At 44.4% G+C, this 27,603-nt stretch overlaps 1 protein-coding gene across 1 annotated transcript in view; it reads right to left on the bottom strand.

Moving 5' to 3' along the window:
* LOC122930454 (mitogen-activated protein kinase 1) overlaps positions 1–24,336 on the bottom strand; it is a 50,790-nt gene extending 26,454 nt beyond the window's left edge. The window contains exon 1 of the mRNA XM_044283875.1: positions 23,995–24,336. Coding sequence (XP_044139810.1) covers positions 23,995–24,125 — 131 coding nt within the window. The 5' untranslated portion in view covers positions 24,126–24,336. The remainder of the gene's footprint in view (positions 1–23,994) is intronic.
* Positions 24,337–27,603: the final 3,267 nt, after the last annotated feature.

Below are 27,603 nucleotides of genomic sequence, written 5' to 3'. Positions count from 1 at the left end.
GGAATTAAAGGACAGGATTTATTGAAACATACAAAAAAAGACAGCAATAAAACAATAATAAAAGTTATATAAAATATAGAAATTATTCTCTAAGCAGAGGCTATCCAATCCAGTTGATCTCACTGGAATATGTTCCAGTACTAGGTATATAAGAGGTCACACTGGATAGGCGGCCTCTACCAGAAAAAACAGCTTATTCAATCTTCTATACCCTTAAAAATGCATTAAACATTGTAATCCTATGTCCAAATAAAATACATTTGAGTATTCTACGTTGATGTATTAACCTAAGTGAATAGACTATTATGAAAGCACAGATATATCAACTATGTTTCCTATTATGAATACACAATAACACTGTGTGTGTCAATTTGTATCCTGTTAAATAAGCGCAGGTATCGCTAATGTCCCGGTAACTTCTCCTGTGAGACTGGCAATCTTTGTAAAGAGTGTGAGTCTCTATATATTTCCAATGCAGTTCCAGCGGAGGGTTTAAGATGAAATGGCCAAATATAGATCGTCGGTTTCTTCGGTCTTATTAACCTACTGCCTCTTGATTCTTTACCCACTATGTGGGCTTACCTTTTGCCTGATTTTCTACTTTCCTGGGAGTAAAAAGACGGTCTCTGCTCTGTGCTGTAAGCCGGCGTCCCGGCTATAGAGTCCGTCACGTCCCACGTGTGTTGCGCAGCTACTTCCAACAGCTGACTTGGTATAGGAGCTGCGTGCTTGTGATCTCAGGCGCAGGTTAGATGACGTATTGGAGATCTTTTCCAAAATAGTGGCAGTTATTCCTCTTTAAAGTGCACTTTTCTTTCATGAAGAGCGGGGTATTCTTCTAATTAATCACCAAACGCGTTTCGGGGAGACGCTGTCCCCTTCCTCAGTGGCATACCCCGACCTTGTAAATTCACTTCTTTTATACCTGTTCTTAGTCTTACTCAAAGTCCGGTTCGGACCTGGAGTTCTGACAAAAAACCGGTCTGGCTTGAATTCTCTGGATTGAGTTGTTTTGTGATATTGCGGTTTATTTGTGATATTCATGCAGTTTTTTTCATGCGGTTTTTTTCATGAAGATGCGTTTTTTTCTTTAATAGTTACAGCTTTGTATTTCTAGTCTATTCCATTGTTTGATTTTCAAAAAATACCATTTTATTCTCAAAGTGTATATTTTAATATAGGAATTTCTATGTGTTGGTATGTATTTCTATATACCACTCTATATATTAGTATATATTTCTACATACCAATCTCTTGCGTGCATATTTTTATCACATTTAAAAATATATATATTACTCAAAATCAGTAGATAATACATATAGAAAAAATTCGTAGATAATACATATAGAAAAAATTCATAAAAAATCTTAAAAAATGAATAAAATAAACAGCTTTTAATATATGGAGTTCTTATTAACCGGATAGATCTATTTGTCATATTCTTATTCTATTTGTGTGGATCTTATTTAATATTCTACATATAATGCAGATTCTTGCCAGAGGGAATATTCCAAAATGATGCAGATGGGGCATCGTAGGAAAGTGGGTTGTTTATGTGGGGTAGAGGAAGGGTTGCAGCGCTGGAATAAAACAGCCTGGCATGCAACCCTGCATCGACACCCACACAAACCACCCCATTCTCATATAAATCCAAATATTTCCAACTCTGCATTTAAACCCCTTGGCAACAAACTGCCAAACTCGTAAATCTTCCTAGACTCCGCCCTTGAGAGTCTCTCAATTTGATTTCCTCCTCGCCAGTGTTTTTCCACCTTTTCCAGCGCCATGAAGGATAGCGGAGCACCTAAATAATATCGTCAAGGGCTATGATAAACATGCGCTATCCAGACACTTCAAGGTGGCACATAATCAAGACCCTGGGGGCCTGTCCTTCATGGCGCTGGAAAAGGTGGAAAAACACTGGCGAGGAGGAAATCAAATTGAGAGACTCTCAAGGGCGGAGTCTAGGAAGATTTACGAGTTTGGCAGTTTGTTGCCAAGGGGTTTAAATGCAGAGTTGGAAATATTTGGATTTATATGAGAATGGGGTGGTTTGTGTGGGTGTCGATGCAGGGTTGCATGCCAGGCTGTTTTATTCCAGCGCTGCAACCCTTCCTCTACCCCACATAAACAACCCACTTTCCTACGATGCCCCATCTGCATCATTTTGGAATATTCCCTCTGGCAAGAATCTGCATTATATGTAGAATATTAAATAAGATCCACACAAATAGAATAAGAATATGACAAATAGATCTATCCGGTTAATAAGAACTCCATATATTAAAAGCTGTTTATTTTATTCATTTTTTAAGATTTTTTATGAATTTTTTCTATATGTATTATCTACGAATTTTTTCTATATGTATTATCTACTGATTTTATTGAGTAATATATATATTTTAAATGTGATAAAAATATGCACGCAAGAGATTGGTATGTAGAAATATATACTAATATATAGAGTGGTATATAGAAATACATACCAACACATAGAAATTCCTATATTAAAATATACACTTTGAGAATAAAATGGTATTTTTTGAAAATCAAACAATGGAATAGACTAGAAATACAAAGCTGTAACTATTAAAGAAAAAAACGCATCTTCATGAAAAAAACCGCATGAAAAAAACTGCATGAATATCACAAATAAACCGCAATATCACAAAACAACTCAATCCAGAGAATTCAAGCCAGACCGGTTTTTTGTCAGAACTCCAGGTCCGAACCGGACTTTGAGTAAGACTAAGAACAGGTATAAAAGAAGTGAATTTACAAGGTCGGGGTATGCCACTGAGGAAGGGGACAGCGTCTCCCCGAAACGCGTTTGGTGATTAATTAGAAGAATACCCCGCTCTTCATGAAAGAAAAGTGCACTTTAAAGAGGAATAACTGCCACTATTTTGGAAAAGATCTCCAATACGTCATCTAACCTGCGCCTGAGATCACAAGCACGCAGCTCCTATACCAAGTCAGCTGTTGGAAGTAGCTGCGCAACACACGTGGGACGTGACGGACTCTATAGCCGGGACGCCGGCTTACAGCACAGAGCAGAGACCGTCTTTTTACTCCCAGGAAAGTAGAAAATCAGGCAAAAGGTAAGCCCACATAGTGGGTAAAGAATCAAGAGGCAGTAGGTTAATAAGACCGAAGAAACCGACGATCTATATTTGGCCATTTCATCTTAAACCCTCCGCTGGAACTGCATTGGAAATATATAGAGACTCACACTCTTTACAAAGATTGCCAGTCTCACAGGAGAAGTTACCGGGACATTAGCGATACCTGCGCTTATTTAACAGGATACAAATTGACACACACAGTGTTATTGTGTATTCATAATAGGAAACATAGTTGATATATCTGTGCTTTCATAATAGTCTATTCACTTAGGTTAATACATCAACGTAGAATACTCAAATGTATTTTATTTGGACATAGGATTACAATGTTTAATGCATTTTTAAGGGTATAGAAGATTGAATAAGCTGTTTTTTCTGGTAGAGGCCGCCTATCCAGTGTGACCTCTTATATACCTAGTACTGGAACATATTCCAGTGAGATCAACTGGATTGGATAGCCTCTGCTTAGAGAATAATTTCTATATTTTATATAACTTTTATTATTGTTTTATTGCTGTCTTTTTTGTATGTTTCAATAAATCCTGTCCTTTAATTCCACATACGAGTGCCCATCCATATTTCTTTTTTATATTTAATCCAATTTTGAGGGGTGTCTCAAATTTGGTTGGTGCACCTACCTTGAGAGAGCAGGGGTGAGCGGATCTCTATAATAATAGTTCCTTTAAATGTCTTCTCTCTCAATACATTTCTTCCTAGGTGGTATGGAAGTCGACAACTTTAAAATAGATGTTTTAATTTAGCACACTAAGGGCTCATGCACAGAAACATGTGCCAGCCGGGCCCGTATCGCAGGTCTGCAATATACAGGACTTGGCAGTTTGTGCCACATCACAGATTTACATCCATTCACTTGAATGGGTCCGCAATCCGGAGGGTGCAGTACGGAACAGAGGCACGGAAGCCCTACGGAGTGCTTCCGTGGGGTTTCCTTCCATGCCGCCGCACCACTTTAAAAAAAAAAAAAAAAAAATAGAACAGGTTCCATTTTATTGCAGTGGTGACTGATCACAGACCCCATTCAAGTTGAATGGGTCTGGATCCGTCAGCAGCAGTAGCCACACAAATGTCGCCCGTGCATCGAACGGCTGACACACATTCATGTGCATGAGCCCTTAAAGGGGTTGTGTCACTTCAGCAAATAACATTTGCCATGTAGAGAAAGTTAATACAAGACACTTACTAATGTAATGTTATTACCCATATTCCTTCGTTTACTGGCTGGATTCAGCTTTCGATCACATTATACACTGCTTGTTTCCATGGTTACGGCCATCCTACAATCCATCAGCAGTGGTCGTGCTTGCACACTATAGAAAAAGCACCAGCCTATGTGCACTCCCATGGTCCCAGCCAGAGGCTGAAGTTTTTTCCTATAATGTGCAAGTACGACCACTGCTGCTGGATTGCAGGGTGGTCGTAACTATGGAAACAAGCAGTGTATAATGAATCCAGCCAAAGGAAGCAATATGGATAATATATTAATAAGTGTCTCGTATTAACTTTCTCTACATGATAAATGCCACTTGCCGAAGTGAGACAACCCCTTTAAATGGGTTCACAAACAGACTTGTTATGCCAGTTTCACACTAGCGTTTATCTTTTACTGCAGGCTGTTCCACATTTGTCCAGCCGCCTCTTGGAATAATTGCCATGCTGCGGCCGGCTGGATAAAAGCCGCTCGCCATTATAGTAAATGGGGCCGGGTGGACTTCCAGCAGCACACTGTAGCACAGATCCAGCAGGTTGTTCCCCTGCCGGAAAATATAAATGCCAGTGTGAAATTGGCCTTACAACGGTAGCATCCTATTACAGGACCACGCTGGAATTCAGTGAGCTGAATGACCCATTATTTCATAAATGTCTGTAAAGGCTGACTGCATGGCTAGGGGCTGGATTTTATATTTCTGTGGCAATGGGACTGAAAGAAACAACTGAATTCAATGATAAAGAAGTGTCCCCCAACAGTTTTGTCCATACAGTGTAGTTTGAGTGGATCTTTCCAACCAGAGGTCGCAATAACGCCTGCACAAGCGTCACTGACGCCTGTTCAGGCCATTTTACTCCCTGGAAAAAGTCTAACGCGTACCAATACGCCTTAGACTTTTCCCCTACATTCAGCACTGTGAACGGCACAGGCAGCGCAGTGATGCAGTCTGTGCCTGCAATAACCAATAGCAAAGCTCCTCACACCACGGAGCTTTGCTATTGGTTAGTTTGGGCGGGCGCCGGAGCAATACAGACATCTGCAGCAAGGGAAGCTGGCGGGAGATGAGGAGGAAGGTCCGGCTCCCGGGATGGCTGTACCAATGAGAGCAGGGCATGCTGCTCAAGGACCACAGCAGATATGTCCCAGACATCAAGAAGACTATGGGCCAGATTTATCATTACACTTACATCTTACTCCTGTTTTACACATGTCCAAAGTCACTTTTGGCCAAGTCAGATTTATTAATGGTCCTTTAATACTGTAATAAATGTGGTTTGACGGTAGCAGCTTATCTTTCAGTAAGCCGCTTTACAAAAGTTGCACGTCTTTACGAAAAAGCCGCATGTTCTATTAAAAAGTCGCATAAGTTAAGCATGGTCCTCACTGGAGTGAAATTGCGCAATTTTTTGCAACTTTAAATTGTCGCAATAGTAAATCTGTTGATTCATTTACATTAAAAAACACGCCCGCTTTCAGAAAACTGGCAAGCATAGTGCAGAGCCAATAAAAAAGTCACATTTTTGCGCAGTTTTAGCGATGGAGTGAAAAAGTTGCACATTTTTTGCGCAATTATTTTGACTTGAGCCAATGATAAATCTGGCCCTATGACTATGTCTGGACATCAAGATTGAGGCACAGAACAAGGTGACAGCAGCAGCGTGTGTAATGTATGTGGGGCAGTTTGTGATCATCACACCCTGCCCCCCATACATCTCACACTGATATATGTGGTGCAGCGTGTGTAATGTTTGTATTGAATGCAGACTATTATAGCCAAGTGATAACATACAGGGAAGATCCAGTATATTGGACTGTACTTTATCCCTTTGCTATAATTGCCTGCTTCCCCCACAGAAATACCCACCTCTTAGGCCACGTTGGTGGTGATAGATAGATATATCTATTTTTTTTTTGTGTGTACATTAAATGTATGACAAAAACTTGATTGAGTCCGTTCAGTTTCCGTTTGGGATCTGTCCTTTTACCAGACAAAAAAGTCCTGCATATAAGGCTTTTTTCTCTGGTCTTTTTGAAAGAATCTGCAACAGAGGTTCCAAACGCAGCCTCCATTGCAGATGTGAACAAGTGTAGGCCTATATATTATGTATTTGAATTACTGCAAATTTAATACTCCTCCTTGGGTAAAAACACTCCTCAAAAATGGTAAGGAGTATTTTTACTCTTACGGGAAAAAAAAAAAAAAAAAAAAAAAAAAGAGTGGGCGAATCCAACATGGATCCTGCAAAATGAAAGAAACATTGTGATGTTAGTTATGCTTGTTACTGAACAATCATCAGCCACAGTAACGGCAAAAAAAGATGAATGTTAATTTAATGCTGATCAAAATCAATTGCAAAAAAAAAAAAAGTCATCAGTGGAAGCGTCCATAAATACAGTCTGTAGCGACATTTACAATACATATGCATGCCTCACAGTTCAAGCAAGATCAGTCGCTAGGCAACAATGTGGCTCCCAATGGGCTTCCTGATGATCGCCTTGATGAAAAAGCTCATCAGATATTTGGAATGATTTTTCATGTGTGGCTTTAATATGCTGCTCTGTGTAATCCAGTTTATAGAGGCTCTGTCAACCCCTTTAAACCTGGCATACTTTCTGGTAGGGCTCATCATGCCGATTAAAACTACACCTTTCGTTTGTCTGTATGCTAAATATGCAAATGAGCATCTTCGAGCACCAAGGGGTAGGGTTGAATACTTTGAGCACTGCTTTTTAACAGCCCCTGTGCACGGCACACTCCCCCCTCCCCTTGATTGATAGGACTAGACATCAGAGCTGTGTCCTAGCATCTACATATCATATGCTATGTACTATAGCTTTACCATGTTGAAATCTGCTTAAAGGTAATATACATATTACTACTTTATTCACAGGTAGAATATATGATTATAATGACACCGGTATTGTGTTAGTTGTCTGAGTACAGTAAAACCATTCTTCTCTATGTAGAAAGGCTATAGCCTAGTGATAAGTGCTCAGTCTTGTATGTAAACATCCTAAGTTCAGATCGCAAAGAGATGTATTTAAATTTTTTTGTCTGGTAATTTTCTCTCTCTCTCATTTAACCTGTAAGGCCTTAGATATTTGAAACCTATATCTATTACCGCATTGTTCTGGACTCATCTCAGGTTAATTTGCATATGTATTAAATCGTTTTTTTTCACCCAATAAAAGCACACAGAGCTATGGGGACTAGGTATTGCGGATGTGCTAGCGGTCATCTAGAAACCCATGTCCTCCGTTCTATACACAAAATCCCGGTGACAGGTTCCCTTTAACAGTAAGCTACAGCGTTTTCACATAGAGAACATACTTTTTTCTATGCTTATAAGCCAACATATATTACTAGTGTCTGTATAATCATATTGTGACTGTGAATAAAGCAGTCATATGTACATCAGCTTTCTGTGCAGATCTCAGGTGTGGCAAAGCTATAGTACATAGTGTACAAGATACATAGATGCTAGGAGACAGCTCTAGGACACAGTTTTGCTCTCAGCATGCTGATGTCTAGCCCTGTCAATCAAGGAAAGTTGGGAGTGGGCAAAGCACAGGGGGTGTTACAAAGCAGTGCTCAAGGATTCAGGTCCACCTCTTCGTGGAAAAACGCAAATCTTTGCAGCTATTTAGCAAACAGACAAAAGTAAAGTTTTAATCAGTATTAAGAGCCCTACCAGGCAGTACACCAGGTTTTATAGGGTTGACCATGCTGAGAGCCGCTTTAAGGGTAGATTTTGTATAGTTAATCTACAGCAAATTACAGCACCAGCAAATTGGATCACTTATGTGCCGGATTAAGGTCTACCACAAGCCCATAGAAGTGAATGGAGCGGTAGACTGAAATGCATTCAGATGGGGCCCTCAGGTCCAAGTGAACCAACATTTATCTCATCCTGTGAAAAGGATAAATGCTGTCCATGGGAACCCCCCCCCCCCCCCCCCCCTTAAATGGGACATAAGAACAGAAAAGGATATATTGTTAGAATTAAAGTTTAGGTTAAAGGGATTGTCCAGAATATTTCCACTGATGGCTTATCCTTCGGACAGGCCATCAATATCTGATACGCGGTGGTCTGACAACCCGCACCACCACCAAATTGCGTAAGGCACACGGACTGCTTCAGTGTTTTGCGGATCCGCAATTCGCGGACCGGTTGTGTGCTTGCAGCCTTAGCTAGGCCAAAAAAAAAAAAAAAAGGGTATATGTCCAGTGAAAAACCCAGCATTTATGCCAGAAGGCAGCTAGATCCCCGCCTGATGTCATTATAGTCTATGGGGATCCGGCAGTTCCTCACATTATCCATTTATGGACAATATGGTGAATGCGAGCAGGCTCTTCTGGATTTTGAACACTGATATGAATGTATCCTGAGATCACAGCAGTGGCCGCAATCCGACAACAAGGGATTAAAGTGAGAGAACAAAAAAAGGAGACAATTCAGAAATTAAGAATACATTCAATAATGCTAGGGTCACATCTCTGTCCTGCATTCTGCAGACTATCAGAATCACTGTATTCTGCATAGCTGGACACTGCCGGATCCCCCATGTACTATAAAGGGATCAAGCATCAATGCTGGCTCTCCTGTAAAAATTCTTCCACATGCAGCGGTATTTTTCTAGCAGTAAACCGGCAAGTATGCCAAAAACCCGTCAGGCCCCATCATAGTGAACGAGGACCCAGCAGTGTCTGGGTACGCCAAATACAGCAATTCTCGTAGTCTACTCCTCTGCTGGAACAGACTACCAACGCTGAACAGAGAGGAATCTAGCATAAAGTGCCTTTTCAGTTTTTCTGCCGGCACTTAAGGAATACACCTTTAAGATTTAAAACTGACGGGAAAAAAATAAAATAAAAATTCTTCTATGAAGCCGATTTCCTATTTTCTCAAAGCAAACAGCAACAGTTATTTTATATATATTAAAGGGTTTCTACCACCAGAAATACTGTTATGTAGCTGACTGATATTAGCGATGCGCTAATGTCAGCACTACATAACAGTATGTTTCTAACATTTGTCCCTGCAGCCGTTTTTGTAAAAGAAGCACTTTTATAATATGCTAATGAGTCTCTAGGTGCTACATGGGTGTAAAATCAGCACCTAGAGCAGGGATGTCAAACTCGTGGCCCTCCAGCTGTTGCAAAACTACAACTCCCATCATGCCTGGGCATACTGCAGCTATCAGGGAATGCTGGGAGTTGTAGTTTTGCAACATCTGGAGGGCCATGAGTTTGACATCCATGACCTAGAGGGTCAGTCTACTCACCCTTTATCCCGCCCAGGTCCCCTGTTCTGCCCGGCCAGCACTTCTTGATTGATGTCACCGTTTCCTGCATCGCAACTGAAATCTGCATATTAAATTATAATTTTTTTTTTTTTTTTACCAAAACGGCTGCAGGGACAAATGTTAGAAACATACTGTTATGTAGTGCTGACATTGGCGCATCGCTAATGTCAGTCAGCTACATAACAGCATTTCTGGTGGTAGAAGCCCTGTAAAATTGGCTCAGGTTTCACACTAACTTCATTTACATGATTGACACAGAGCTTGTTCTCTAGTTAGGCAACTCCAAAAATAAGACACCCAACATACCAAGAACAGTAAGGCCCCTTTCACGCAGGCGAGAGTTCCAAGCGGGTGCAATGCATTCACCTCACGCATTGCACCCGGACCCATTCATTTCTATGGGGCTGTGCACATGATTTTCGCCCGGCTTCTCTTTCTTCTTCTTTGCTGTGCAGGAGGAAAAGGACCTGTGGTGACGTCACTGCGCTCATCACATGGTCCGTCACATGATCATCACCATGGTGGAGCGCAGTGATGTCATCAAAGGTCCTTTACCCAGGTCCTGAAGAAAGGGCTGCACGAACAAGTGGATTAAGGAGTTAAATTATTTTTTTAACCCCTCCATCACTATTTCACTAAGCATTCTGTATTAAGAATGCTATTATTTTCCCTTATAACCATGTTATAAGGGAAAATAATAAAATTTACACAACACCTAACCCGAACTTCTGTGAAGTTCAGGTTTGGGTACTAAACATGCCGATTTTTCTCACGCACGTGCAAAACGCATTAAAATAGGGCTGCAACGATTAATCGATGTAATCGATTATATTCGATAACTGGATTCGTTGTCGACGAATCCAGTTATCGAATAATCGCCGATTCGTTGCTATTCGGGCGGGCGGGCGCTGCATCTTTATTTTACCTTTTTACAATGACGCTCCCGCTCCTGTAACAGCCAGGCAGAGCGGACGGCGGCGTAACGTCACTCAATCACGTGACGCGCCTGCTCCGCCTCCTTCATTCATGAAGTGGGCGGAGCAGGCGCGTCACGTGATTGAGTGACGTTACGCCGCCGTCCGCTCTGCCTGGCTGTTACAGGAGCGGGAGCGTCATTGTAAAAAGGTAAAATAAAGATGCAAGCGCCGGGGCTGTTAGGGGGAAGGGGGGTCTGTGTATAGCACTGCTATGGGGAGGGGGGAGGATCTGTCTATAGCACTGCTATGGGGAGGAGGGGGGGTCTGTGTATGGCACTGCTATGGGAAGGGGGGTCTGTGCACTGTTATGAGGAAAGGGATCTGTGCACTGTTATGCCCATAACAGTGCACATATCCCCCTCTCCATAACTACGCCGTCCACAGATCCCCCATAATAGTGTCGTCCACAGATCCCCCATAATAGTGTCGTCCACAGATCCCCCATAATAGTGTCGTCCACAGATCCCCCATAAACGCCGTCCACAGATCCCCCATAATAGTGTCGTCCACAGATCCCCCATAAACGCCGTCCACAGATCCCCCATAAATGCCGTCCACAGATCCCCCCCATAAATGCCGTCCACAGATCCCCCCATAAATGCCGTCCACAGATCCCCCCCATAAGTGTCGTCCACAGATCCCCCCATAAGTGTCGTCCACAGATCCCCCCATAAGTGTCGTCCACAGATCCCCCCATAAGTGTCGTCCACAGATCCCCCATAAGTGTCGTCCACAGATCCCCCATAAGTGTCGTCCACAGATCCCCCATAAGTGTCGTCCACAGATCCCCCATAAGTGTCGTCCACAGATCCCCCATAAGTGTCGTCCACAGATCCCCCATAAGTGTCGTCCACAGATCCCCCATAAGTGTCGTCCACAGATCCCCCATAAGTGTCGTCCACAGATCCCCCATAAGTGTCGTCCACAGATCCCCCATAAGTGTCGTCCACAGATCCCCCATAAGTGTCGTCCACAGATCCCCCATAAGTGTCGTCCACAGATCCCCCATAAGTGTCGTCCACAGATCCCCCATAAGTGTCGTCCACAGATCCCCCATAAGTGTCGTCCACAGATCCCCCATAAGTGTCGTCCACAGATCCCCCATAAGTGTCGTCCACAGATCCCCCATAAGTGTCGTCCACAGATCCCCCATAAGTGTCGTCCACAGATCCCCCATAAGTGTCGTCCACAGATCCCCCATAAGTGTCGTCCACAGATCCCCCATAAGTGTCGTCCACAGATCCCCCATAAGTGTCGTCCACAATTTGTTTTAATATGGCCTTTGAACATAATTTTTCAAGTAAGATCATATAAACCTCTGTTTTGTAATTTTGTCGTTTTTCCCGATTAATCGATTAATCGTAGAAATTAATCGGCAACTAATCGATTATTCAAATAATCGTTAGCTGCAGCCCTACATTAAAATGTTTTGCACTTGTGCGCATTTTTCCGCGACGCACCCGCATCTTATCCGGCCCAAATCCATGACGCCCATGTGAAAGAAGTCCATCAATGTTTATTGTAAGAAATCATTAGGAAGAAGATTAGGAGAACCTTTCAGCCCCCCTTAGGCCTCTTTCACACAGGTGAGTTTTAACGCATTGCACCCGCACTGAATCCGGACCCATTCATTTCTATGGGGCTGTGCACACGAGCGGCGATTTTCACGCATCGCCTGTGTGTTGCGTGAAAATCGCAGCATGTTCTATATTGTGTGTTCTCCACGCAATGCAGGCCCCATAGAAGTGAATGGGGCTGCGTGAAAATCGCAAGCATCCGCAAGCAAGTGCAGATGCGGTGCGATTTTCACGTACGGTTGCTAGGAGACAAATCGGGATGGAGACCTGATGATTTTATTATTTTCCCTTGGTTTCCCTTTCACATGGTTATAAGGGAAAATAGCAGCATTCTGAATACAGAATGCATAGTACAATAGCGCTGGAGGGGTTAAAAATAATAATAATTTAACTCGCCTTAATCCACTTGCTCGCGCAGCCGGCATCTATTCAGTCTTTTTCTTTGCTGATTGCAGTCAAAGGACCTGTGGTGACGTCACTCCGGTCATCACATGATCCATCACCATGGTAAAAGATCATGTGACGGACCATGTGATGACCGGAGTGACGTCACCACAGGTCCTTTGAAGAGATGTCGGCTGTGCGAGTAAGTGGATTAGGGAGAGTTTATTTTTTATTTATTTATTTTTAACCCCTCTAGCACCATTGTACTATGCATTCTGTATTCAGAATGCTATTATTTTCCCTTATAACCATGTTATAAGGGAAAATAATACAATCTACAGAACACCGTTCCCAAACTAGTTTGGGTACCAAACATGCCGATTTTTCTCACGCGCGTGCAAAACGCATTACAATGTTTTGCACTCGCACGGAAAAATCGTGCATGTTCCTGCAACGCACCCGCACCTTTTCACGCAACGCCCGCGTGAAAGAGGCGGTATTCCGTCAAGTGTTCAGGATTTTTGGCCGGAGAGAAAACTGCAGCATTCTGCGGTATTTTCTCTGGCCAAAAAATGTAAGCGGGACTGAACTGAAGACATCCTGATGCATATTGAACAGGTTGCTCTCCATTCAGAATGCATTAGTTTACTGATCATTTTTTTCCGGTATTGAGCCTCTAGGATGGAAATCAACACCGGAAAACAAAAATGCTAGTGTGAAAGTACCCTAAGCAGATGAGCCCTGCCAAAATCTCACGGACAATGTGCAAAAAGGTTTTGTCTGCAGAAATTAGCCTGTGGTACAGAGTTTGAAATACACAGCAGGTCAATTGTTTGTGTGGTTCTTGAGTGCAGACGTTACCCTGAAATTGGCGAGATCTAGGACAAATCCGTGTCAAAATTTGGCCGATTTTGGTTCGGATATGCAGCAAACATTCACAGAAACTACACTGCCGTGTGAATATACCCTTATGCTGTCCTCTCTCATAATGAAGTAGTGACAGACATGCTGATTTCAGAGGACTGACAAGTCCAATATATTAGAATATAACTGCTAATAAGCAGCTGGAGCCTTTATATCATGAATACATCAGACTCTGTACTGGCCGCACTCTGCAAGGATTAAAGCAAACCTCCAATTTAGGCCTCATGCACATGACAGTATCCGTTTTGTGGTCTGCCAAACACGGATTCACAGAATACAGATGTCCGTTTGCGGACTCGTTGGCTTCAATAGGTCTGCATTTTTCAGACAAGTTCTATCTTTTTGCAGAACAGACATACGGATAAGCAAAAGTCCACAAATAAAATGCAGACGGCACGCGGACAGCATATCTACTTTGCAGATCCACAATTTACACACCGCAAAACAGATCGGGTCGTGTGTATGAGGCCTTAAAGTAATAGATATGTCTATTATATGGCATAGTTTATAAATAGCTACATTTACATGCAGCAATCGTGCCCTGTGTATGAAATTATTTTATGTGCCACATAACAGACCACTGACCACCAAAGTACAAGTAATATGGTGAATGCGTGGGTACTTACAGTAAATGGACTGATTTTGAGTACCCTACTCCAAAGTACTGTAAGTACCCACCCAATCACCATATCCCTTGTACTTATTTTGGTTTATACATTAAATGTGTTTGGTTTGACTAGTGATGCCTCAGTAGGTTTATCGACTAGCCCCGTTCTCCTACTCTAGGGACTCCCATGCCGGTCTTATTTTTTTGGTTCAGACTGACCTTAATAGTAATAGTGCCCCCACCCCCCCCCCCCCCACAGTTCCTTCAATAATACTAATGCCCTCCATATTGTGCCCAATATTAAAAATGACCATAGAGGGCATTAGTGTCACCATTTATATAATGCGCTCCCCTAGTATAATGCTCTATAAGTTGCAGCCCCCAAACAGTATAATGTCTCCTTGTAGCCCCAAGTGTTTGTCAAAATAGGTATTTATCACAATAAATTTCTTAATATCGTTATCGTGGGAATATTTTTGATATCGCCCAACCCTATGTGCTGCTGCGTTCTCACGTATGCTTGGTAGTGCAGAATGTAAATTAAAAAGTAACAGTCATCCATCATGGATGCTAATGAGGTGTCTGTCATTTTCATGTGAACATTAGTGCTGCATGCTGCGCCATTCTGTCAAGTCAGAAGGAATTGATAACAGTGGCTTAGAAAAGAGCCTATGACAGCAGCGTGAGGAATTATTTTATCAAAATGTATCACTGTTTGCACATCTCGTCACGGTGGGGTTCTTGGTGTGAAAAGCACTGCCATGAAGAATGAAAGGAGCGTCAGGGCACAGGTTCAACCTGCCGCTTCATCAGATGAGGGGGAACACTAGGGTCCTAGCAGTTGGACACCCCAGCAGTCAGCTAGCTATCCCCTTATCCTTGTATATAGTATTCAGCACGGATTTCAATGGGGTTGTCAAACAGAAAATCCCTAAGACTACCTGCACATGTTGCAGGTAACGTGATTTTTTACGTGGATTCTCATGTGGAAACACAGCAGCATAATACGGTACCAGCAAAGTGTGCGAGATTAGACAAATCTGACATACACTTTGGTTTTTCGTTCAGATTTTGAAATCCACAGCATGTCAATTCTGTGTGTGGATTTCATTATTTTTAATGCAAAGGTGAGATCTAAAGCAAAACCTGCACCAGGGTACATGTAGCCCAAGGGTACCAGCAAAAACTGGATCTGTGCAGAAAAACCTCAGCATGAGGCCCCATGCACACGGCCGTTGTTCACGGCCGTGTGCGGGCCGTGGAACCGCGGCCTGGATCCCTCCTGAGAGCAGGAGCGCACGGCGTCACTGGTTGCTATGACGCCGTGCGCTCCCTGCTGCCGCCAGAGTACAGTAATACACTGGTATAGATCATACCAGTGTATTACTGTATTGCGGCGGCAGAAGGGAGCGCACGGCGTCATAGCAACCAGTGACGCCGTGCGCTCCTGCTCTCAGGAGGGACCCAGGCCGCGGTTCCACGGCCCGCACACGGCTGTGAACAACGGCCGTGTGCATGGGGCCTAAGGCTACATGCACATGACCGTATGCGTTTTGCAGATTGCAGATCTGCAAAAAAAAAAAGAAAAATAAAGGCCATTTGTATGCCATCTGTTTTTTTGGCGGATCCGTTGTAACAATGCCTAAAAAGAATAGGACATATTCTATTTTTTTTGCGGTGCTATGGAACGGACATGCAAACGTGGACAGCACAGGTGTGCTGTCCGCATTTTTTGCGGACCCATTGAAATGAACGGGTCCGCATCCTACCTGCAAAAAAAAACTAATGGACACTGAAACAAACAACATTCGTGTGTATGTAGCCTAAGGCCTCATGCACACAAACGCATTTTGTTTCTGGGTTCATTCAGTTTTTTTGCAAATAGGATGCGGACCACAAAACACATACGTTCGTGTGCAAGTAGCCTAATAGTGTACGAGCAAAGTGAATAAGATTTGCCTAATCATGTACACATTGCGTTGTACAAGCGGAAGCTATCCTGCCACGCAGAGTTTAAAAACCACAGCATGTCAATTGTTTGTGCAGATCTGCGGCTGATGTATGTGGTTCCCCATAGACTTCAAATTAGGTTGTTTAAATAAGAAAATCTGCACGAAAACCAGACTAAAAATTGCACAAAAAACACACAAAGTCATGATTAAGGCCTCTTGCACACAAACGTTATTTTTTTCCGTTTACGTTCCGTTTTTTTAGTTCTGTATACGGAACCATTAATTTCAATGGATCTGCAAAAAAAAAACAAAAAAAAAAAATGGGAAGGTACTCTGAATGCCTTCGGTTTCCGTATTTTGCTTCAAAAATAGAACATGTCCTATTATTGTCCGCGTAACGTACAAGGATAGTACTGTTCTATCAGGGGCCAGCTGTTCTGTTCCGCAAAAAAAACTGAATGCACACAAACGTCATCCGTATTTTTTGCGAAATTGCTTTTTGCGGACAACAAAATACTGAAAAAGCCATACGGTCGTGTGCAAGAGGTCTGAAGGGGTTCTCCGGGTTTTTACTACAGATGACCTTTCCTCAGGATAGGTCAAATATCACCCCCATCGACCAGCTGAGGAGACAGGACGCGCAGTGGGCACGTGCCGTCTCTATTCCTGCTGCTGCCATGTATTTGGCAAAGCAGTGGATGGGAGATAAGACATGCACATTGTGCACAGTCTCCTCATAGAGCTGATCGTCGGGGTCCTGGACCCCCGTCGATCTGATATTGATGACCTATCCGGAGGATAGGTCATCTGTATTAAAAGCCTGGAGAACCCCTTTAAATAGTGCAGATTTATGTGCAGGTTTCATTGTGATTTTGAAGCGGATTTTCTGCATACAAAACTGCAATGTTATCCTAAAGCACCCTAATATAATGACATGATCTAACAGAAATGAAACAAGGTAGTTTTCCAGGGTGAGTGCTGGTTTAATTAAAGAAATTAGGTAAAATCTGGGAGATAGCTCAGTGTGTGTGAATATGGTTTAGAAAACCCTATTTAAGTGACATGCATAACGCTAGGGTTACACGGCAGAAAGTGAATGGGGTCGTGATGCAACCCACAGGTTGAAAGAAATCCACACCCGGCCCCAATGCGGACAGCGCTACACTGCAATATTCAGCTGTGTGACTTTTTCCAAGTCAAAATCACCATGTAGTGCTAGTCTACAATTTGCATGTTTTTGAGGGCGCGCTGCAGATTTTAAAAACCACAGATATTTGGCAAACCTGACCAACTATTAAAAAATTTTTTTTACAGTGCAGACAGATCACGGATTCATTCAAGTTGGCCACCGCACAGATGTTGCCCGTGCATTGAGGACCACAATTGCGGTCCCCAATGCACAGAACGGCCGCACAACAGCCGTGTGCATGAGGCCTTAAACAGCAAAAGCAATGAAAGACTCAACAATTCGTCTCTGCATTCATAATTTACATTTTACAAGACGAAAAAAAAAAAAAAAACTGCAAGCAAAATCTGCTTGATGGAGGCATGCTAGGAACAGCAGAGCCCGAAACCAGTGCCGACACGACAGTGCATTCCACAGATCTCAAATATTTGGCAAACTTACCATTTCACATTGAGCTATGAAAACTGCAATCTGAACATACCAAATACCACCAAAGAAACCGCGAACCTTCACCCACCTACCGTAATCAACTAACAGAGAGACGGAAAGGTTTGGACAATCAGACCATGCAGAAGGAAAACAAAACCAAAATCAATGCAAAAAAATAAAATAGTTCCCAGGTAAAATGTAGCCAAATGAATCTATGGTGACTGCTCATAGTTTGTGTAACATTGTATCGGCCAGCCACATAGTAAACATAATATGCTAAAAGAAACAAATTCAACGCCTATTGGATTGTACTTTCCAAGAATTTTACAGCATTGGAAGCACCTATTACCTATGGACAGTCTTCAAATCATCCACAACAGGTTAGGCTACTTTCACACTGGCGTTTTTGGCTTTCCGTTTGTGCGATCCATCATGGGCTCTCACAAGCGGTCCAAAACGGATCAGTTTTGCCCTAATGCATTCTGAATGGAAAAGGATCCGCTCAGAATGCATCAGTTCAGTCTCCATTCTGCTTTGGAGATGGACCCCGAAATGCTGCCTGCAGCTTTTTGGTGTCCATCTGATGAAACAGAGCCAAACGGATCAGTCCTCGCTCACAATGTCACTGACACAATAGAAAACGGATCCGTCCTCCATTGACTTTCAATAGTGTTCATGACGGATCCATCTTGGCTATGTTACAGATAATACAAACGGATCCGTTCTGAACAGATACAGACGGCTGTATTATTGTAACGGATCCGTCTGTACAGATCCATGACGGATCCGCACCAAACACGAGTGTGAAAGTGGCCTTACCTGATGAAAGGCTTATGATTTCAGTAGGCCTTTGATATTTCTGTCATCAGCAGCAGCCCCCTGCACATGACCATATAACAACCCGATAAAAATATTAAAAAAATAAAAACTACCACAGCCAATGGTACCTGTGGAAAAATCCATCACCTGCTCTGCGCCGCTGGTCTTCCAATCCCCGTCTGTACACTTGCAGATGGAAGGCGTCATGAGAGTCACTGCAGCCAATGATAAGTGATGTGCCAATTGGGGGCGCCACTGAGGTTAGCCATTGGCTACAGCATTCCACGCGAATCTGGTCCATCCGAAATCTTACAGATGGGGGGCAGAAAGACCAGTGTAAACAGCCAAGAAGATGGTACAAAATGGCAGGGAACAAGTGAGGATGGATTTTTCCACACACACTGGGATGGAAAGATGAAAGGATTTTCACCTAGAACAGAGTAATATCACATGGCGCTACACAGTGCAAAAATAAAAAAGTAGAAAGGAACCGGAAAAGCCACATACAGCGGATCACCTGAAACTATTCCATCCTATTTGGTTTGTCCATTGGACGCAGACCACATTCTTTTTAGGGCATGTTCACACATACACTTTGCTGCTCCTGTAAAACCGCAGCAGGAAGACTGCAGTGTATAAATCTTATCCACACCCCCATAATCGGCAGTACCAATTGTCCCGCAATTTGAAGTCTGTGGCAAATTTGCACCAAAATCTGCAACACATCCACAGTGAAATGCAGCAGAACCGGTTATATGCAGCCGCAACCCTTATTCTCTCTTTTTTTTTTTTTTTTTTTTTTTTTTTTTTTTTACACCCCGACCTAGAGATTTGCAGTTTTTGGAAACCAGATATCTGGACATTTCCTGGAAACTATTGATAAGAGTTTGGGCTGGTAATATACATCTCAATCTCAGCAGTGTGAAGCTGGCATTTGTTTCCCCTGTGTCAGACTACCTTCATTCTGAATATAGTAAATGTCAATTAACTGCGCAGAATGTCCTCGGCTGATATCTGGTATAGAGCGCTGCGCAGTAAGCTGAGAGTTCAGGCCATGATTGCCATAGCTACCACTACTGAAAGCGTTCCCGTTCTCCACCCTCCTCTGCTACCTGTTATTATCTCTTCTACTACACCGATGGCACCATCAGAATAGAAATACAGCAGGACGCTACAAAATGCCAGAAAAACGCAACCAAAAGCAGTAGTTATAGCAACAGAATGGACCCAACGAAGCTGCAATGAGTTTTGCCTGACATGAAATAGATTTGATCAATGTTTCTCTGAGCATGTGATTGCAACAGACAGGACGGAGTGACCTGCTGCTAGACATCTGACAGCGGCTCGTCTCACGAATAAATGGATCGGCCATGTAGGAGTCCAACTGCCCAAAACTACATCCCCATGAGCAGATTAGTTGCAAAAATGCTAGTTTCTGATAACTGGCTCGTGCAAAAACCCTGAAAAACCAGAAAACATCTCTTCTGTGCAATAAAGACTCATGATCAGCCAGTTATAGGGAACATTTGGTTTGGTGCCAATGTTCGTTGTAAAAGGGCCTTTAGATGGTAAGCGGTCCAGGGTTAGGCTAGTTCCAGATGAGTGTGGGGGAGTGTGAATTCCCATAGTGGCCTCTGCGCCTTGGACTAAACCGAGAAGCATTAGGGCTTATGCACAAGACCGCATTTTGCAGTCCACATATCCGTCTGATGTCCATGGTACATCTGTTTTTTTTTGCAGATCCATTGCAACAATGCCTGCCCTGGTCTAAAAAAAATAGACAATAATAGGACGTGCAATTTTTTTGCAAATAGACTTGTGGACATATGGATACAGATTGCACACAGTCATTTCGTTCTTATTGAGGCCCCATTGAAATGAATGGTTCCACATACGGGCCGCAAACAAAAATAAATAAATAAAATATACGCATGTGTGCATGAGCCCTTATAATGCTGTGTGTCTCTACCCAACCTCCACTGTAGTGATCTGTACTTACATAATGCCATCATTACAACTCATAAGGGTGCGACCAAACAGCGCAGTCATATGGGCAGCCGCCACCTCTACACTAATGAGACTGCCCTGTTTAGCTGGCCAGTATTGTTAATCGCCGGACGGCACTAAATACAATTCCACTGTACAGTACAGTCTGCATGGCCTGTCCGACTGCAGCAGTACTTGACCGCAGCACAACCACGCAGTTTACGCTACTGTCACACTGGCGTTCTGGTTTCCGTTTGTGAGATCTGCTCAGAGATCTCACAAGTGGTCCAAAACTGATAAGTTTTGCCCTAATGCATTTTGAATAGAAAACCATTTGCTCAGAATGCATCAGTTTGGCTCCGTTCCACCTCCACTCTGCTTTGCAGCGTTTTGATGTCCACCTGATGAAACTGAGCCAAACAGATCCGTCCTGATACACAATGTAAGTGAATGAGGACGGATCCGTCTCCCATTGACTTTCAATGGTGTTCAAGATAGATCAGTCTTGGCTATGTTACAGATAATACAAACGGATCCATTCTGAACTAGGGCTGCAGTAAACTAATATTTTTGTAATCGAGTATTCTATTGATTATATTTCTCGATTCATCGAGTAATCTAATAAGAAAAAGCTACTTAAAATAACGTACGTAATTAGGCATGTATAAAGTTATTGGTTTGGAGGGGTTAATGGAAGCACCTTGGCATTAGGCATGTATAAAGTTATTGGTTTGAAGGGGTTAATAACTTTATACATGCCTAATGCCAAGGTGCTTCCATTAACCCCTCCAAACCCAATGGGCATGTATAAAGTTATTGGTTTGAAGAGGTTAATGAAAGCACCTTGGAGGTGCCTTCATTAACCCCTCTCTAAACCAATAACTTTATACATGCCAAGGTGGTGCCTGCAGCCTCCATTAACCACTCTCTCTCCATCTGCCTCCCCCCCCCCCTCATTGGTGGCAGTGGCCACAGGGTCCCCCTCCTCCCCCCCCCCCCCCCATCATTGGTGGCAGTTTGCAGTTCCGATCGAAGCCCCAGCAGTGTAATGCTGGGGCTCCGATCGGTTACCATGGCAGCCAGGAGTCACCATACTGAAGTCCTGGCTGCCATGGTATGTTAGTGAGCAGAGAGCAGCGCATTATACTCATGTGCGCTGTGGCCGCCGGTCGCTCCTTCTCATAGGTCTGTGCGGCGCATTGCTAATGCTGTAAGCATTAGCAATCCGCCGCACAGACGGAAGAAGGAGCGACCGGAGGCCACAGCGCACGTGAGAGTAATGCGCTGCTCTCTGCTCACTAACATACCATGGCAGCCAGGACTTCAGTAGCATGACTCCTGGCTGCCATGGTAACCGATCGGAGCCCCAGCATTACACTGCTGGGGCTCCGATCGGAACTGCAAACTGCCACCAATGATGGGGGGGGGGAAGGAGGGGGACCCTGTGGGATATGGTCGGCACATTCATTGGTGGCGCAGTGGCCACAGTCCCTCCCCTCCTACTCTGTCCTCATTGGTGTTCAGCCGCGACACGCACAGTTGGGCGGGAGAGACTCCCTCCTCCTCCCTCTGCTGTGCCGGCCGGCTCAGGAGAAAATGATCATATCGCGGTCCGGCGATATGTGATGTAACGATTACTCGATGCAGGGAAACTGCATCGATGAATTTTTTGACTCGATTTAATCGAGTTATTCGAATAATCGGTTCAGCCCTATTCTGAACGGATGCAGATGGTTGTATTATCTGAACGGATGTGTTTGTGCAGATCCATGACGGATCCGCACCAAACGCGAGTGTGAAAGTAGCCTTAGCCGCGCCCTTATGATTTGTACTAATGGCATTATGTGAGTACAGATCATTACAGCTGATGTCAGGCAGAGACACACTGCATTATAAACATCATAATGCTGTGCGGTGGAGCCCAAGTGGTAGAGTCCACTATGCACGCTCCCACACAGCCACTCCTTATCACTTTCTTCAGAAATCTCTTGATCTCCTTATAGAATCTCTCCTCTGCAGTACAGCGCATCTGTTAATCTGGAATCCTTAGGTCTTGTTCAGACATCAGTTACTTCCATCAGTTTTTGAGAGCCAAAACCAGGAGTGGAGGCTACACAGATATAAGGTATAAGGGAAACATCTCTCTTCTGTCTTCTTGGTGCACACCTAGTTTTGTCTCGCAATCCCTGATGGAAATCACTGACGTGTGAACAAGGCCTAAGGCATTCAAATCTAATGGAACCTGAGATGTACTGTATGTAGACAGACACTGGTCCAAGTCTCTGATCCTCCTGATGAGGATGTCCCGCACAGACCCGCTGCCCTCCAGGCGCTGCTCCTTGGCCCAAGTCTCTAATGATCAATGAGGCAGATTCCCCAAATCAGAGGCGCGGATAATGTCACTGTTCTGATCTCAGATCACTGACACATTGGCCCATTCTCTATATAGCAATCCCCCAATGGACGAGGACAGCGGAGGGTATTTCAGAATCACAGTTGCGGCAATTACCTGTCAAAAGGGGGTTATCACCACCAGAGTCTGACGGACAATCAGGAAAACCGCACAGAACCTGATCTTTTCCTGGATCACTCCCATAGCTAATCAGAACAATTGGTAAACCATGCTATTAGAGAATTGTAATTTAGAGAGGAAACCTGAGCCGGATCCTCCATAAAGTTCACTAAAATATATCAGCCCTGGGGGCTGTGGCCTCCGCCTTTAAGACGCTCTGTCACCTGGTTCAAGCCTACCCTACCAGGCACATGGGGTTCAGCCTGTCATCTATCATCAGCCCTGCAGTAGTAACAGAGGTGACAGCTGAATGGCCACCACAACATGGAGCTTAGACCGCGTTACGCTTTATTTATGAGGTGTGGTCTAGCCTCCAAAATAACAGCAATAACCCCATCTAAAAAAGCCTTTACCCACTTAGGCCGAAACACAGCCATCATGACTCCTTAGAAAAGGACACTCCCATTTTTACCAATGTCCCTTTAAAGGATATAGTACCTCCAATATCCTGGGTGGGATGTATGGAGCCTCAGTGCTCAGATTGGTCAAAACAAATACAATTAGCAACATTCTAGCTTCATTTAGAAATATTTGTGTCTGATTTCAGTTCGTAGATGACGGAGGAGCACAATGACAGCGCCATAGCACTAAAGGCCACTGCTGCATCCAGATTAGGAGCAGATCCTGCAGCACTATGGAGCCCCCTGCACTGACAGGGAGGCGATCGATACGTCTTATGACAACTGAAGCCCAATGTGAACGCAGGCATCAATCATGACAGGGCTCCCCTGCAGCCGTCACGGACAGGGCAGTGCGCCGCAGGGTCCCATCTCCGCCCTCCTCACCCTACGACGAGCAGCGGGCTCCAGCGCTGTGTACTCAGGGAGGGGTAGTCTGGGGAGGGAGTGCAGGCCCCGGGACAGGCGCAGCACGCTGCAGGCTCTCCGAGAGGGGGAGACACACCCGACACACCGCACTTACCACACCATGCCGTAGGCGCCCTCCCCGATGTACGACAGGTTAGTGTATCGCGGGCCCACATCAAAAGCCTGTCCTCGCACCATCTCAGGTCCCCCTCCGGGGTTCGACGAGGCCCCAGCCGCAGCCGCCATATTTTCTGTCAAGAGAGATTATCCCCTGCTGTCCCCTGCAGGGCTGCCGTTCACTCCCTCCGCCGCCGCGGGTGTTGTCCTGCTTAGGTGCTGAGGGCGAAGTGACGACCAGGACACACTCTGTCGCTCGGTCGGCGGCTGTGTGAGGCGCTGTCTGGCTGACGCCTTCCCGCCCGCTGGGTGTGTGTGGGGAGGGGCATATGGGCGGGGCCACAGAGGCGGAACCTCCCTCACGCTTTGCTGCAGTGGGTGTGGACTAGTAGTTTTGTTTTTGTTTTTTTTCGTTCAAGCTTTATTAGAATATTTTTCGTGGACATTTTTCCACACCGCCATGGCTAAGGCGCATATAATGGTACTAGCAATGTCTGTAGAGTAAATGACGTGTTCGTATGTACTGTCTGCCACACTGCTGGAGGAAGGGTTACCATAGTTGTGAGCAGGAGGTGCTTCCCTCCACAGCCTAGTGCCCTGGCTCCGAAGCATTGGCAGAGGAGGTAGGTAGTGGTATCTGCCCCTTCTGACCCTACCCCTTTTGGAGTAATAGACCACCTCTTTGTGGACATAACTATGGCAACCAGAACTGTAAACATTACCCCTTAATTAACCCATTCAGGACTAAGCCAGTATTGGTAAGGGTATTTTTCATTTTTCTTCCTCACCTTTGCGGAACCATCATTTTCTTTACAGCCAGCTTTTTTTCTGTGCAGTTGCAGGCTATAAAAAAGATTTATATATATTTTTTTTTTTGGGGGGGGGGGGGGGGGGGGTAAAAATAAATAATGTTCTGTGGTTGTTTCATTTTAATGGCATTTGTGATGCACCTTTGTGGTATGTACGACTTTTAGGCAGGGGTCAGCAGTACCATAGTGCAAAGTACCGTCCCATCAGAACCATATACCACAGCGCAGCACAATATATTGCCCGAAAAGCTGTCCCTCTGTGGTGGCCATCAATAGATGCCATTTTCAGTCCTCCTCCAGTTCTCTCTAATTAAGATACGGAGGGGGCTTAGGAGTAGATATGTGGGCTAGAGCAGTTGAATTTAGGAGGGCATGTGGTTCGCTGGCTGATTACATGAGTAACATAGTTTATAAAGCTGAAAAAATACATTTGTCCAACCAGTTGAGCCTGTCATCCTGCAAGTTGATCCAGAGGAAGGCAAAAAACTTAAGGTAGAAGCCAATTTTCCTCACTTAGGCCCCTTTCACACGGGGCGAGTTTTCCACGCGGGTGCAATGCGTGAGGTGAACGCATTGCACCCGCACTGAATCCGGACCCATTCATTTCTATGGGGCTGTGCACATGAGCGGTGATTTTCACGCATCACTTGTGCGTTGCGTGAAAATCGCAGCATGTTCTATATTGTGTGTTATTCACGCAACGCAGGCCCCATAGAAGTGAATGGGGCTGCGTGAAAATAGCAAGCATCCGCAAGCAAGTGCGGATGCGGTGTGATTTTCACGCACGGTTGCTAGGAGACGATCGGGATGAGGACCCATGATAATGGGCAACTTGCCCATATCCATCCTTTGGGAAGGAATATATATTATATATAAATGGCACACTGGATATTAAAATTTAAAGAAAAAAATACCATCTGTACATTGATTAAATCGGTATGCTAATCCTGACATTGCCCTTAAGCACACTGATAGACCCATGATGATATTTCAACCTCAATCACCATATAGGGACAATATTAATCTATATATATATAAAAAAAGGACGCATGTATGTGTGTATGTTCCGCAAAAACTCAAAAACGCAACCATTCATTTGAACGAAACTTGGTATACAAATCCCTTGCTGCCTGGAAAGAAATCTTGTGGGGGTCTCAGCTCTCTAGGACGTAGCGTTCCTGAGATAGTCTATAAAAAATGCATTAGCCAATAGAAGCCTGGTCACATGACCCTTATCAGCCAATAGAAGCTCGCAGGCCATTAACCTCCACATACACAGTCCAGGTTTCCATAACAACCCAGCCATTTTACTTCACTGCTGTAGGTCAGCTTTAGGGTAAGGCAACACAACGACAATAAGTCGCACGACACATAGGGCACAGCACAACTACACTGCCACATGCATCCACCTTGGATGGATTTTTTGCGACTGTCGCGTCGCAGTGTGACACCATAGAGTAGACTATCATCATAAAAATTGTTGAGTGACATTGGTGCGACAAAATGTTGTGCGACACATGTCGTCGTGTAGCCCTAGCCTTAAAGGGGCAGGGCCCTGTGGAGGTCACTGTTACAGGGGCAGCTGCTGTGTAGGTCACTGTTAAAGGGGCAGGCACCGTGTAGGTCACTGTTAAAGGGACGGGCACTGTGGAGGTCACTTAAAGAGGCGGCCACTCTGGAGGTCAATTAAAAGGGCGGGCACTGTGGAGGTCACTGTTAAAAGGGCAGGTACTGTGGAGGTTATTGTTAAAAGAGGCAGGCACCATGGAGGTCACTGTTAAAGGGGTAGTTAGAACTAATACTTGACATTTCTTGTGTCTTTTGTTACATATATAGATTGCACACTCCTTTGAGACTCATATGTGCTGACCTATTGTGGCTTGGGGGGGGGAACAGGTTTTTGTCATGGCACTTTCCTGTATTGCTGCTAGTTTATTTATTAGGTCAGATACTGTGTGTTGTATGTCTTTGCATCAGTGCAGTTTCTAGGTAAAATTTCTCTCAGGGCGAGTGTCAAAAAAACTCAGGCTCTCACTCACAGCAGGCTTCTTTCTCAGCACTGCTCCGGGCGGGCGGTAACAGGCAGGCAGTGCGGGCGGCGGTGCTCACCTCACTCACTGTACGTCACGCACTGCCTGCCTGTGGGGGGACATTATTTTTAATAAGGATCACTATGGACATTATTTAGAATGGAGGCTGCTGTGGATGTCATTATAACTGTATAATGTCTGATAGGCCTAGTCCTGAGTTATATTAGGCTACTTTCACACTTGCGCTTGATCGGATCCGTTCTGAACGGATCCGATCATATTAATGCAGACGGAGGCTCCGTTCAGTACGGATCCGTCTGCATTAATAACTTAGAAAAATTTCTAAGTCTGAAAGTAGCCTGAGCGGATCCGTTCAGACTTTCAATGTAAAGTCAATGGGGGACGGATCCGCTTGAAGATTGAGCCATATGGTGTCATCTTCAAGCGGATCCGTTCCCATTGACTTACATTGTAAGTCTGAACGGATCCACTCGCCTCTGCACGGCCAGGCGGACAGCTGAACGCTGCAAGCAGCGTTCAGCTGTCCGCCTGGCCGTGCGGAGGCGAGCGGAGCGGAGGCTGAACACCGCCAGACTGATGCAGTCTGAGCGGATCCGCTCCATTCAGACTGCATCAGGGCTGGACGGAGGCGTTCTGGTCCGCTCGTGAGCTCCTTCAAACGGAGCTCACGAGCGGACCGACGAACGCAAGTGTGAAAGTAGCCTTACCCTGCCCTGTATAATAATGTACCCTGATACCCCTTAGTTA

The sequence above is a fragment of the Bufo gargarizans genome, chromosome 3, assembly GCF_014858855.1.
Source record: "Bufo gargarizans isolate SCDJY-AF-19 chromosome 3, ASM1485885v1, whole genome shotgun sequence".
NCBI classification, from domain to species: Eukaryota; Metazoa; Chordata; class Amphibia; order Anura; family Bufonidae; genus Bufo; species Bufo gargarizans.
The sequence above is the reverse complement of the archived record's forward strand: the minus strand, read 5'-3'. Positions and strand labels throughout refer to the sequence as shown.